At 37.0% G+C, this 12,108-nt stretch overlaps 1 protein-coding gene across 9 annotated transcripts in view; it reads right to left on the minus strand.

The window, feature by feature from the left end:
• RAD51B (RAD51 paralog B) overlaps positions 1 to 12,108 on the minus strand; it is a 393,397-nt gene that overhangs the window by 379,499 nt on the left and 1,790 nt on the right. For all 9 annotated transcript variants that reach the window (XR_011151392.1, XM_069017635.1, XM_069017634.1 and 6 more), the window contains exons 3-5: positions 11,841 to 11,954; positions 8,781 to 8,897; positions 4,311 to 4,447 (exon numbers count right to left, since the gene is read on the minus strand). Coding sequence is in view for 8 of the 9 variants with exons in the window: in XM_069017635.1 (XP_068873736.1) it covers positions 4,311 to 4,447; positions 8,781 to 8,897; positions 11,841 to 11,954 (368 nt within the window). In the remaining variant the exon portion in view is untranslated. The remainder of the gene's footprint in view (positions 1 to 4,310; positions 4,448 to 8,780; positions 8,898 to 11,840; positions 11,955 to 12,108) is intronic.

Here is a 12,108-nt window from a genome sequence, read left to right on the forward strand (position 1 = left end):
AACTTCATTTCAACAAAAGTACTCTCCAATTCTAACCATCTTCCTTTACACCTTTATCTTGCAGTGAAATCATAAAGTTGGCTTTGTGTGACCACAGAAATTTAACGAACTGGTAAGAAGCAGAAGAACCATTAGAAGATCCAACCAACATGGAAGCAGGACTGCAAAGAACAGAGCCCAGTTCAACTGCAAATATTTATGCATGCAGTACATGTATGGAAAATATGCCTGACAAAGTAAAAAACTTTTCACAGATAATCTCCTTAAAAACATGAACAATGTCATTTAGATGGGAGACTTCCACTGTAACCGTTTCTGGTTTATATTACCTATTTATGAAAAGGGCTAATAAAATCTTATTAAAATACACTTGTTAGAACACAGCAAAAAAAACCAAAAAAGTAAACACCATTGTGTCAGAAAGTGACTGAGGCTCCAGCTGCCAAGGCTTCTACAACTGACCATGCATTCATTCAGATACCACAGCTCCAAACAGCAAGACATGATGTAACAAAAAGACCGAACAGTTTAAGCGGCTCCTTTACTGATAGAACTGAATGCGGGCTTCCATGAATAAATGTTCTCCACTATCTTATTAGCAAATTCATAACCCTTCAAAACCTTGAATTCCAATTGCTAAGCATACCACTGGTTATTAGCAGAGTAGACCAAGGAAGTATATCAGATAACAGGTGATAACACCAAAAGAAGTCAGAGGAAGCTGGATATTTATTATTTGTTGTCAAAATAAGTTCATATTCACAAATTATGACTTTGAAAAAATCTCTCACACATATGTAAAACTAAACAGTTTTCAGTTAAATTGTATTTTATATGTAAAATCATTGAGGAAACTAAATGGTATACATTTTAGAAATGCTGACTGCCTATAAACTCCTCAGAAATCACTGGAAAGAAGTTCCACTCCTCTGACCACCAGACAATTTCACCTAGATCCTTAAAGAGACAATCCAAGAATTTCACTTTGAAATTTGTAGTTACAATCTGTACACTGAAATTTTTTTCCACAGTGAAGATTTTATTTTTTAGTAACAAAAAATACTTAATCGTTTGTATTTTAAGCAGACACATCCCACCACCTATAGCTTGAGAAGAGTGGCATCTAGTGGATTATACTTGTGGGCACAACTTGGTGGTTTTCTCAACGCTTTTGATTTAGGCCCATTTCCTTAAAACACAAAGTTAAAGCCATTTTAGGGAAAACAAAATTAAAATCAGTTTTATTTGGTTTAAAAATAGAAATACTAAGCTTGAATGTTAATATACCTACCCTGGGCAAACCATTTCAATAGCCTGAATCTCCTTCATTAGGTACATTACTTATCACATCTAAACTTGTCCAGCAGAATTTCCAGAGACAGAATTTTGTCTGCTCACCTGTACAATTAATCATGTAGACTATTTGGGCACTGGTGAGCTGCCATTAAATAGTCTGCATGAAATGAGATGCCACTGTGCTTTCTTACAGCCATGCATATCACAAAGAACATCATTATACACACTGACCTAAAACAACATGCTGAGATTGAAGCACTATTTACAGAGCTCCATGCAGGCTAAAGTTTTTTATTATTTAAATGCCTTTTGTCATGATGGGATCAAAAATTGCACAGAACATGTTTTCTCCAATAAGGACAGAAGCCCATGGGATAGATAAACCTGTTTTTTCTCAGCTTTGGTTCACAGAAACCTGTATCTAGTGTTTTTCACCAGCAGTATGACTAGTGACAAAAGCCAACTTAAATTCTTTTCAGACTTTCTGAATAAGTCTAGTAAGTTTTCAGTTAATAGCTGGTTACTACATAACTGATTACAACAATTTTAATTTCCAGACTTACTATGGCCCTTTCCATCTACCAGTCCTACTGTCCATGTTCTGGTGAAGTGGAATGACAGACATCACTTGCACTTCTACAGCTTTCTCTTACACAAGGGAAAAACACATAAATTACAGAAACCTGTGGCATATCTTGCAAGACCAGCCTCAATTCTGATCACTCTTCCAAGTATTTGCTATTACACTGAACTAAACTGTCATGTTAGAGAATAACAAGACTGTGAAAGTTCGTGGAATCAAAAAGTTCCCTTCCCTGAAGTAAGACCTGCCAGGCAGAGTTTATATCACAAGAAATAAAATTACCCAGCTTTATGCAGTATCTTTCTAGAAGCAGCACAGCATTACAGCCTGTATTACTTAGCAACTCTCAGCCCTACAAAGCAGAAGGGATACAAACACTTCTCAGACTTTCTGTAGAGACTTTTGAATGGTAAATAAAAATAGTGCCAGCTAAATGTCTCTATCAAGCCCTTTAAATTAAGATGCTATTAAATGAGTATTTGTCTTCTTAAGTGTTTAGAGCAACAACAAAAACTATGTATCTTCTACCTGCCATCTATTAATAATATAGGATTACAGAATCATAAGGAAATTCCGATTAGAAAGAGAACTCGGGAGATTTTGAGGCAACATTCTGTTCAAAGTAGTGCCAGCTATGAAGTCAGAACAAGTTACTTGAGTCTTTATCTAATTCACAAGTCTTCAAGGTGGCAGCACCACCTCTCTGGGCAAAGTTTTTCACCACAAAGGCAGTTAGGAATTGCAAATCTCCATATATCAGCCCAGAAATGAAGCTCAGTGTATGCCTGCTGTCTCCCAGCACACACCCCTGTGCCATCTTCTTAAGGCCTCCTCACTGGCAAGAGAAGGCCACTGTTAGATTGCCCCAATGCTTTCTCCCCGCTAGACTGAGCAAGACCTCAGTCTCTCCACAAATGGAAAATGCTCCAGCTCCCAACCACCTTGGGAAAAGGGGATATGCACCTCCCTGGCTCTGATGGTTCAGCTCCTTAGAAGATGCAACACAGAAAGTACAAGGTATAGTCAGTCTGCTGGAACTGTGTTTATCATTTGCAACTGAGCAATATTAAATATGATTTAATACGTAAGTATTCTTATCCTTAACAACATTATTTTCAACATCTTTCCTTTCTACACCCTATTCTATTTTCAGCAGTTTCATTTTCATGTGCATCTGCTTTGCTTTTCTTTAGCATTCATTTCTAAGTGACAAGTCTTAACGCACTCTTTAGGTCCTATGTATTTTTACTATTTACATTCCAGGAAACAAAACTTAAGTGGAAGGAGGAAGTAAGGAGGAAGCACTATATTTTGCAGAGCCATTGCTTGAAGCTTTTTTTCTTTAATATATTATACTTCAAACTTGTGAAATTACCTTGATAAAAAACAGGGTTAGAAATCCCACCTTCTCATCAATGATAACTTGAAATGAATAATCAATGGACATACATTTACTCTGATACTCCAGATTAATGCCATGGCTATAGCTACTAAATCATCAGAAATATATAAATTATTTCAATGAACCTCTTTCTGCCCATTTTTCTACACAAACAAGGATTAGAATACTTTACTTCTTGTCCCTCTCCAGACCCTTAATAACTTTTGAACTTGGTCATTCCAAACAACAGGGACACAGGAATAGAAATCCCAAAACCATCAAAGCCTCAAAGTTCAGCAAAGTTGGTAACTAAGCAAACTAAATTAGAGCTACACTGCAGGATTTTTCAACAGTTAATCACCCAGTTAACATGGGAAGAGTGGCAACCAACACGTGTAACTCTCAGGCAATACAGCACAGGGTGTCTCCTGTCCATTCAGCACTTGAACACACCAGAAGTGCACAGCTGAGCCCTTTCAGTCGCATAGGCCAAGCCGGAAATATTAGAAGAACCAGAAACATTACAGAAGTAAGGTAATACGGTACTGCATAGCTGCTAAGGATATAGGAGATGCAGAAGGGAATCAGAAATGCAGGAGGATACAAGGCCCCATTCAACAGAAACAGGATGGAAATCTGAAGGAAAACGACAATGTCAGTCCCACTGTTCACTGGAAAACCTCCACTGCCTTTGTAGTCAAAATGCTGGGCCTTTAAAAGCTCTTGTTAACTTCCCGTTAACTCCACAAACCAAACTGCAAAGCAAGATTTCAGGTACAGAACTGATAAGGCCATTTATAAATTAAAAATCATGCCATTCACCCTGTCGTACCAGAACTGGAATCTGCAACATCATAAAAATTAGGAAGGTGAGCAAACCATTTTCTTAAATTAATTTCATCGTCTACGGAATAGCTGCATATACCAGAGGAATGTTTAATAATTACCACCAGTATTTAAAAGTGCACAATTACTGCTCAGAAAATAATTGAAGGTTCCAAGAGAAAAGGTGCTAAGAAGTTATGTGTATTTTAGAATTTTGCATCTTACCTTTCAGCACTGAATGCAGACTCTGTGTCGATGTATATAACAGCCCCATCTAGTCCTCCCATGCTTACAGGCAGTGTAGCCAGAACACTCACCATAATACAAAACTGAGTTTTGCCACAACCTGGTGGGCTAGTTATCTGGGGAAAAAAAAAAAAAAAAAAAGATTAGCAACATAACATTCATCACCATAATTCTACTCTTATTTAAGTCACATCAGCCAGTGTCCCTCCAATTCTGCTCTTCCAGTTACCAAAGGAGGAGACGGCCATGAAAAGACACAACACAGGCCACAAAGACCAACTTGCAGTTACTCTTGGATTTGTACCTTGCAGACAAACTCATCCCCTGAAGAATAAAAAGCTTTTCAGAGACAGCATTATGCTTACACTTTATTTCTTTGACATCATTATTACCTTTAAAATTTAAGGTTGCCTACTCTCCCTCTCATCTCACAAGATCTTCCCTAGAGACACCTAGCTCTCTTCCATCTGTCTCTGGGCTACCTTCTAAAATAGAGCAGAATTAGAAGATGCACAGTTGACATTGTCATCAATGGCTTTTAGAGCCAAAAACAAAGTCCAGAGCTAAAGAGCTCACAGACATAAACAACTCCTTAGGAATCATCACTACCTTGGTTAAACCAGGTCTCCTAGAAATCACAAGGATAATTGCTTATAATCTATAAAGACTGAATGGTCAATATGAACCACATATATACATGACAGATTTTATCTGCCCCAGAGACTACACTCTGCAGTATGCAGTGTGTGTTTTTTCATTGGTGTTAACTCCCTATTACCATATTTCAACACCAACACCATGCAATGATCCAGACCAGCTCCCCAGTTCTAAGTTTCCACCTGTGCTCACTGAAAGTCCCTGTGGTGAAGCAGCATTCAAAGAGAGCACACTGAGCTTGAATGAAAAGGTTCCAGTGTGATTTTGAAGAGAAAAACCACCAGGATCCAAAGAACACATTGTTTGATGAGATCACCAGTTTCTAAGAGCAGCATTTTTCTACTAGAGATGGCAGTCTGCTGCCCTTTATCCACTGCAGATCTTCCAGAGATTGTATCTGAATGCTGGGCTCTGTGTTCAGATAATTGCAAGTTCATTACTACTACAGCGGGTCTTTAAATACAATATTGCATTGTCACCGCTTCTGGGAAGGAATATGATGAAATCTTAAACACTAAGAGGGCCAAAAAACAGCAAAAACAAAGTTACTTTAGGCAGTAAAAACACAGTGATGGGTTCATTCTGATGCTAGTAGCAACAAACTAATAATGCAAGGTGTAAAAGCAAGTCTCTCCAGGGAGGTTGAACTGTAAAACAAAGCATGCCTTCTCAAAACACTTAGTACTGCCAGAACAAAAGCCTAAATACAGAGCTGTTGTTTTAAATTAAAAAAGAAACTTTACAACAGACACTCAAAATCAAACTGATTTTTGAGACTACATGCACAGTAGTTTGGTTTCAAGCAGAAACACTCTTTCACCACGAGATATTACAGTATTTCTATGGGGTTTTTTTAAGCAGCAGCAGCATGACTTGAAGCACAGAAAATTTACAGGGAAACACTGAAGGATCACATTAGCTACAGTTAACAGTTGGTTAAAATCCTTTTAATCACTTTTGTCTTTAAACAAGGCCTGAAAGCCAAGCCATATCAATCAATCTACTTGAAGCTTTAATGCAAGAGAAGCATTAGATGATTTTTGTTTAGAAGCACACACTGCATTTAGTGAATTACAGATCAGGAATCAGTCATATTTATGTAATTATCTGTTCCCCAGCCAGTGTACATAAATTACAAACTATCATATCAGCAATAGCTGCTACAATTTAATACGAACCCAAAGCATATATAAAAAGTGCAGAGGCAATACACATTCCTTAGACTGTGATAGCCAATGAATCTCACCAGTTGTTTCTTGTTAAAAAGAAGACTTGAAATTAATGAGGCAAGGATATCAATCTAGTCTGTTAAATTAAAATGTTTGGACAACTGTGAGGATAATTCACAAAAACATTTGTAGTTTTAGCCTTGCCTGGGAGCTGCACTGGAACCAACATCCATTTCAGTGGCTGATACAGAAGCTAATTCAGCAGAGATGCTATAAAAATGTCTAAGGATATGAGCATCATATCAGAGAAAATGAGGGAACCTTGCAGTACAATCCAGCACAAGGAAGCAAGCCAGTGGAGCAAGAAAGTATTTCTATTCCCAAAGACAATACTTCATGTTTAATTCGCATTCCTTTAAAGTGCCTTAAAACAGGCTTTTAAATAATCCACAGTGAACAATTTTATAAAACTACATTTTATTGTAGCTAGCACTGGTTCAGCAGGTGTTTAGAACAACAGAAATCTACTTGAAATCCCTCTAATAAATTTAAATTGAATGTCGGCAAAAAGTTTTTTTGGTTTGTTTTACTCTAAATTTGCTCTGAAAAAAACATCACCCAGATAGAAACATGAAGACTCCAACAGTTTTTAAAAGCATATTTTATTAGGCAGAGATAAATTATTTTTCAATGAGTTATGTATTATTTTCTCTGGCACACCTGTAGGGTTTGGATGAAATCACAAGGAGCTAATTCTTCTTCATCTACCAGGAGATTAAACTCTTCAATATTCAAAAAAACTAATTATTTTAATTTTTCCTCATGAAACTTGGCCAAAAGCTCTGACCACAGATTTTCAGCTATGATTTAGTCTCCGACTTAAAACCTAATAGTGGCTTGGAAAAAGAATGACCTGAGACAGTGTAATGCAAATCAAATCCCTCTGGCACTGAAAAAGCAAGAAGTCTTGGCTGTAGAAGATACCACCACAAGTCTTAATCCCTCTGATAAGGTACTCAAATTCCAAGTTTCCAGCCACCCTCACTGCTGGCTAAAGTAACAGAAAGACAATGATTTAGCCATACCAATAAGGAAGTAAATGCTGAATCCAGCATACTTTTGAAGAGAACTTCTCTCAGACTTAAAATATCTGTCTAATTCAAAAATACCAAAAGACAATCTACTTGTCGGCTATGCTCCAGTGAATTGCAAAAAAGCAAATTAAAGTTGTTAAATCCTAAAATCACTAGAATCCAAAAAAAGAAAAGAAAAAGACCTGAAAGCATTCACAAGCTGCAGTAGAGCATAAAAGCAGCAGAAGCACAGCATCAAAGCAGCAGCAGCAGGCACTTGATAGCTTTCTACTAAAATTTCATCTAATAATCCTGATGAACGCTCAAGAGTGCTGCCAACCTTTTAAACTACTTCAGATCTCAAGACACTTGCAAAAATGCTTTTAAAAATCCCAAGAACCGCTTTAAAAGAAAAAAACAAACAGTTTCTGTATAGTTAATGGTTATCTGCCTTTACGTCTGCTGAGAAACCCCTAACAGGTGACGTAATTGCTCTCCAATCTAAAAGGCAAATAAAAAGCAATACACTATTTTATTTTTTCTCAGAAACATCTTCTCTTTTGAGTTATTCATCAAATTTCTGGATCCTACCTAGTTATCTCTACAATATTTCTGAGTAAATAGTTATGTATCAGTCGTCAACCAAGCTCAAGGTGGAAATACGCAGTGCTTGCAGTTCTGGTCTCATCCACTACGTGTCTTGCACAGATGTCAACACCTTCCCTCCCTCCCTTGGTGAGATCCCCCACTGTAGAGAACTGCACCAGGCAGGTCTTCTCATTTTTAACCAAAATATCTTAGAATACAAAAAAATTCACATTGAAATGCTTTTTTTCAGAAGAAAACTTAAAAGTGTAATTTTACCTTTCCTGGTGCTGTGCTTTTCATTTACATTCAGATAAAAGTTTGGCCTGTCTTTGAATATGTTCATTCCCCCCCAACTAACTTTAAATACAATGGTATATAGGGAGCATGACTATTCTTAAAATACAGTTTAGCAACGGTTACTGATGTTTTCTTATATTTAAAGAGCTAAATATTTTAGGAAAACACTGGGGGGGAATATTAAAATTGAGTATTGTGATAATTAACCAGGTTAAGAAGTAGTACAAAACATGCAGCTCTGGAAAATTAAGCACTTACATTAACTTCCTGTAGAGCATTATTTTATATCATCTCAGGAAGATTATATTTGACATCCATAGTTTGAGATCAACTGCTTGCAGAGCTTACTTTTAAACAAAATTTAGCCAACATAAAGCTTAAAGGTCAGCTAAACTCCCCTAAAACTCCCAGCATGTTAACCACTGTTTTCCCCCAGATCTCCCTCTGAAGCAATGCCAAGAACATGGCAATCAGCAAGCCTGAATCCTATTACTGCTCTAGAGCCATTCTACCTGGTCTTCAGGCAAGAACACATCAAACAGACTGCACTGATTGCTGAGTGACAGCTCCATTTAGGATTAAGAACAAAGACAAATATTTATGACACTTATCAGCAGCCTTGTAAATTAACTGTGTGGCTCTTAGAATCCAAAAGGATCACATACCTCTGTGAGAGATCCACAAGGCACTCCACCATGCAAGACTCTATCCAAACTATGGAGCGTGGTAGATAAAAAAGCTGAAGAAGGATTGACACACTTCCTTAGTTTCATTTCATAAGCCTACAAAAAGAGGGAAAAATATCAAAAGAAAACAAGCAAATCAGAAAACGCTTTTTTTAATGGAAATAGGAAAATTGTATTTGCTTTCAACAACCTGGTATGACAACACCAACAGTGAGAGAAGTATTGTTATATTCAGCTATAGTCTGCTCTCAGCTCATCATCCCTCCTCATATTTATATCCCATTTATAGCTCACAAAGTAAATTTAAGTCTTTTTTTCTCCATCACCACAATACTAAATAATAAGCCTTTAATCATGATGTGACAAAAGTTGTTTCTGCTCCTATTCAACAAGGTTTGTTTCCAACCTGTAAAACTCCCTGATCAATGTTCATTACCAATTTGCAACTACATGGATTAAGGGAAACGTTTCCTAAAGATTCCCAAGTCTTTGAATAAGCCTGGGTTGATATTGTAGCCATTCATAATTTTCCACTTTGGCGAGCAAGATTTGTCAAGAAGACAGGACAGGTACAGAACTGAAAATGGTTGGCATTCCTAGTTCTTCAACTGACTAGACAAACTGGTCCAAGATTAGAATTCTGTGTTTTTTAAGAATTATTCTCCTTTGTGAAATCAACTTAAACTAGACAAAGAAAAAATAACAAAATGAAAGAGCTGATCTGGAAACACCAAAACATGCTTCTGCTAAAACTGACACTACCTTAACCACAGAATGTCCTGAACATCACAAGTTTGATTTTTAGGAGAAACAGCCCAAGACCTATAAATATAGTTGCTCTGTAGTACCGAGTTCCCAGAGGTTTCAGGCTCCTGGCCCAACAACAGAAATTTGAGAGATTCTTGAAGCCCTGTTACAGCATACCATCATAACCTGCCATGACTGACCACTCCAGAAAATCAGATTTCTCTATGCCTGAGAGAAATGCAGGCATCAGATTCATTCCAGTCTTAAGACACTCTGCTGGGAATACAATGTACTATGGAAGCATCTCCAGAGAAATCACTGATAACTAACTAAATAACCACACCATTGAATCCCAGATGTTTCAGTCCGTATTTGTTGGGACAATAAGCCAGCAAAACAGCTTTCAAGACACACAACAGGCCATTATAACCAAGGACATGTACCTCACTCAAAGGGAGATGAGTTTGCAAACTTTAAGAGTCAACACATGAACTAATATAGAAGGATTTGAAACATTTTCATTTAATCACTTCTTCATTTAACCTCTGATAGGACTTAAACCCTGTAAACTGCAAATAAACACTGTAGACCATGGAAAGAATATTTTATTCTTTCTTTCCTGCCTAACATGGTCTCTAAAATTTTACCCAGCATTTTCTGGATTTAGCCCACAAAATTAAAGTTGAACAAGACTGTCTTTCACTAAAAAAATTCAATCCTTAAAGCAAGAGTCAATGAAAAATTATAACATCGTAGACAAGCTTTTCCAATCACACCCTCTGTTAGTTTCTAAAGATTTTCTTATTTCTTCCCATTTCAGGGATTTAGTTTTAAATTTATCTTCCAGCCACTGGATCTTGCTCAGCTTTTTGTTCACCTAGATTCTAGAAGGTCTCTAACTTGATTATCTTTTTCTACTCAGCTTACAATGTGATCAAGTCACCCCTAAACTAACTTCCTCTCTGATGAGCTCAGTAGTCCTCACTCTGTACTTCACAATGGAAGGCAAGTTTTCCAGAAATTGGGGCTTTAATGTGTATTCTGGCACATTCTCAAATTTTGCTTCCAATGTTGTATCTGGACAGTATTTTCCCCTTATTTATACCTCTTATTATTAAATTTATTTAGATGGGTTTTTTACTCAAAGGTATTGTCAAACCTTCTTGCTACATTGGTCATGATGCTACATCACTCACTCTGACATGAAGTCCATTTGAGATCCTGTGTTTGCAAAGATTAAATTCACATCCCTTAAAAACAGCTAACATCTGTTTCTGGAAGTACAGCTCTGTATTGCAGGCACTTACACAGCTGATCACCTGTCAACTCGCTCTCTATTAACAGACCTTGACCACTGTTGTCTGATAAACTTCAGCATTCGCCAGGCTTCTCAGCAAAGAAACTTGATTGACTAGAGATGAGTGGATGACAGGCAAAAGCAAATTCTAGAACTGTTTAAACTTCCATTTCTCTTCAATTTATTAATTAGTAACAGTTATTGGTGAAAAACTAGTAATTAGCTAGCTTTAAATACATTCAGTACAAGTTATTAATTCTTCTATTACTAACTTTATTGCAGCATATTAGTGAATTTAAAGTTTCACAGAATTACTGCTACAATTACTATGCCAATTACACATAATAAACTTTGACATGGATTATTTTTGTCAGGAATAAAAAGGGGATTGCATTGAATGGGGTCAGAACTGTGTGTATCCTCTCTGTTCTAAAAGACATATCTTCACATGAATTCAAAACAGAAAAGAAAATGCCACCACTGTATTGCAGCTAACATGTTTCATTCTTGCACCCTCCCCAGTTAGGCTACTGTAGCCTAAGGCACACCACAGCTCATTTACTTGGGTGGAAAAAGTCTTCAAGAAATTATTTTCAGGATCACTTCACTTCTTGGCACCACTTCTATTTCTAAACCAAATTTATACCAGAATTCTTATTATTTGCTTGGATTAAACAAAATTTTTATTTTTTTAGTTGCAGGAGCCAAACTAGAAGCAATTTTACATGCTAGATTGCCAGAGAGTACAACTTATTTTCCTACTGCACTTGGAACTGATGCGGCAAGCCTGAACAATCTCATGGGGCTATAATACCTAATAAATGTAACTGCATCAACCTAAAGTACATCAGAGACCTACATTTAGAAATAAAAATTTTATGTTCTTATGCAATAAAACTGAGACACCACAAGCCTCCCAGCTAAAAGGATGAGCAACAATGTTCAGCTTTTTCCCAGATATTGTATCAAAACAGTATCAACACAAGCATACTTACTGTCTGCATTTTGGGAGCACAAGCTCGGCTGACCTTACAAAGAAGCTTCTGCACCTCATAGTAGCTCTGGCCCGTCACTTTCATTAGCTCCAAGAGGGAAAGACATAAGAAGTCCTGAAAGATTATAGAGCAGTTCAGAGAGCTCAACCTACAAATCCAGGCCGGGGACTAAAATGATGTAATCTGTACAAAACTAGTATATATTCCACAGATTTACCAACTCTCCCTTCAGATACTCATAGCCATTGATGACATCCCCTTTCAGTCA

Source organism: Aphelocoma coerulescens, chromosome 5 (genome assembly GCF_041296385.1).
Source record: "Aphelocoma coerulescens isolate FSJ_1873_10779 chromosome 5, UR_Acoe_1.0, whole genome shotgun sequence".
Classification (NCBI taxonomy): Eukaryota; Metazoa; Chordata; class Aves; order Passeriformes; family Corvidae; genus Aphelocoma; species Aphelocoma coerulescens.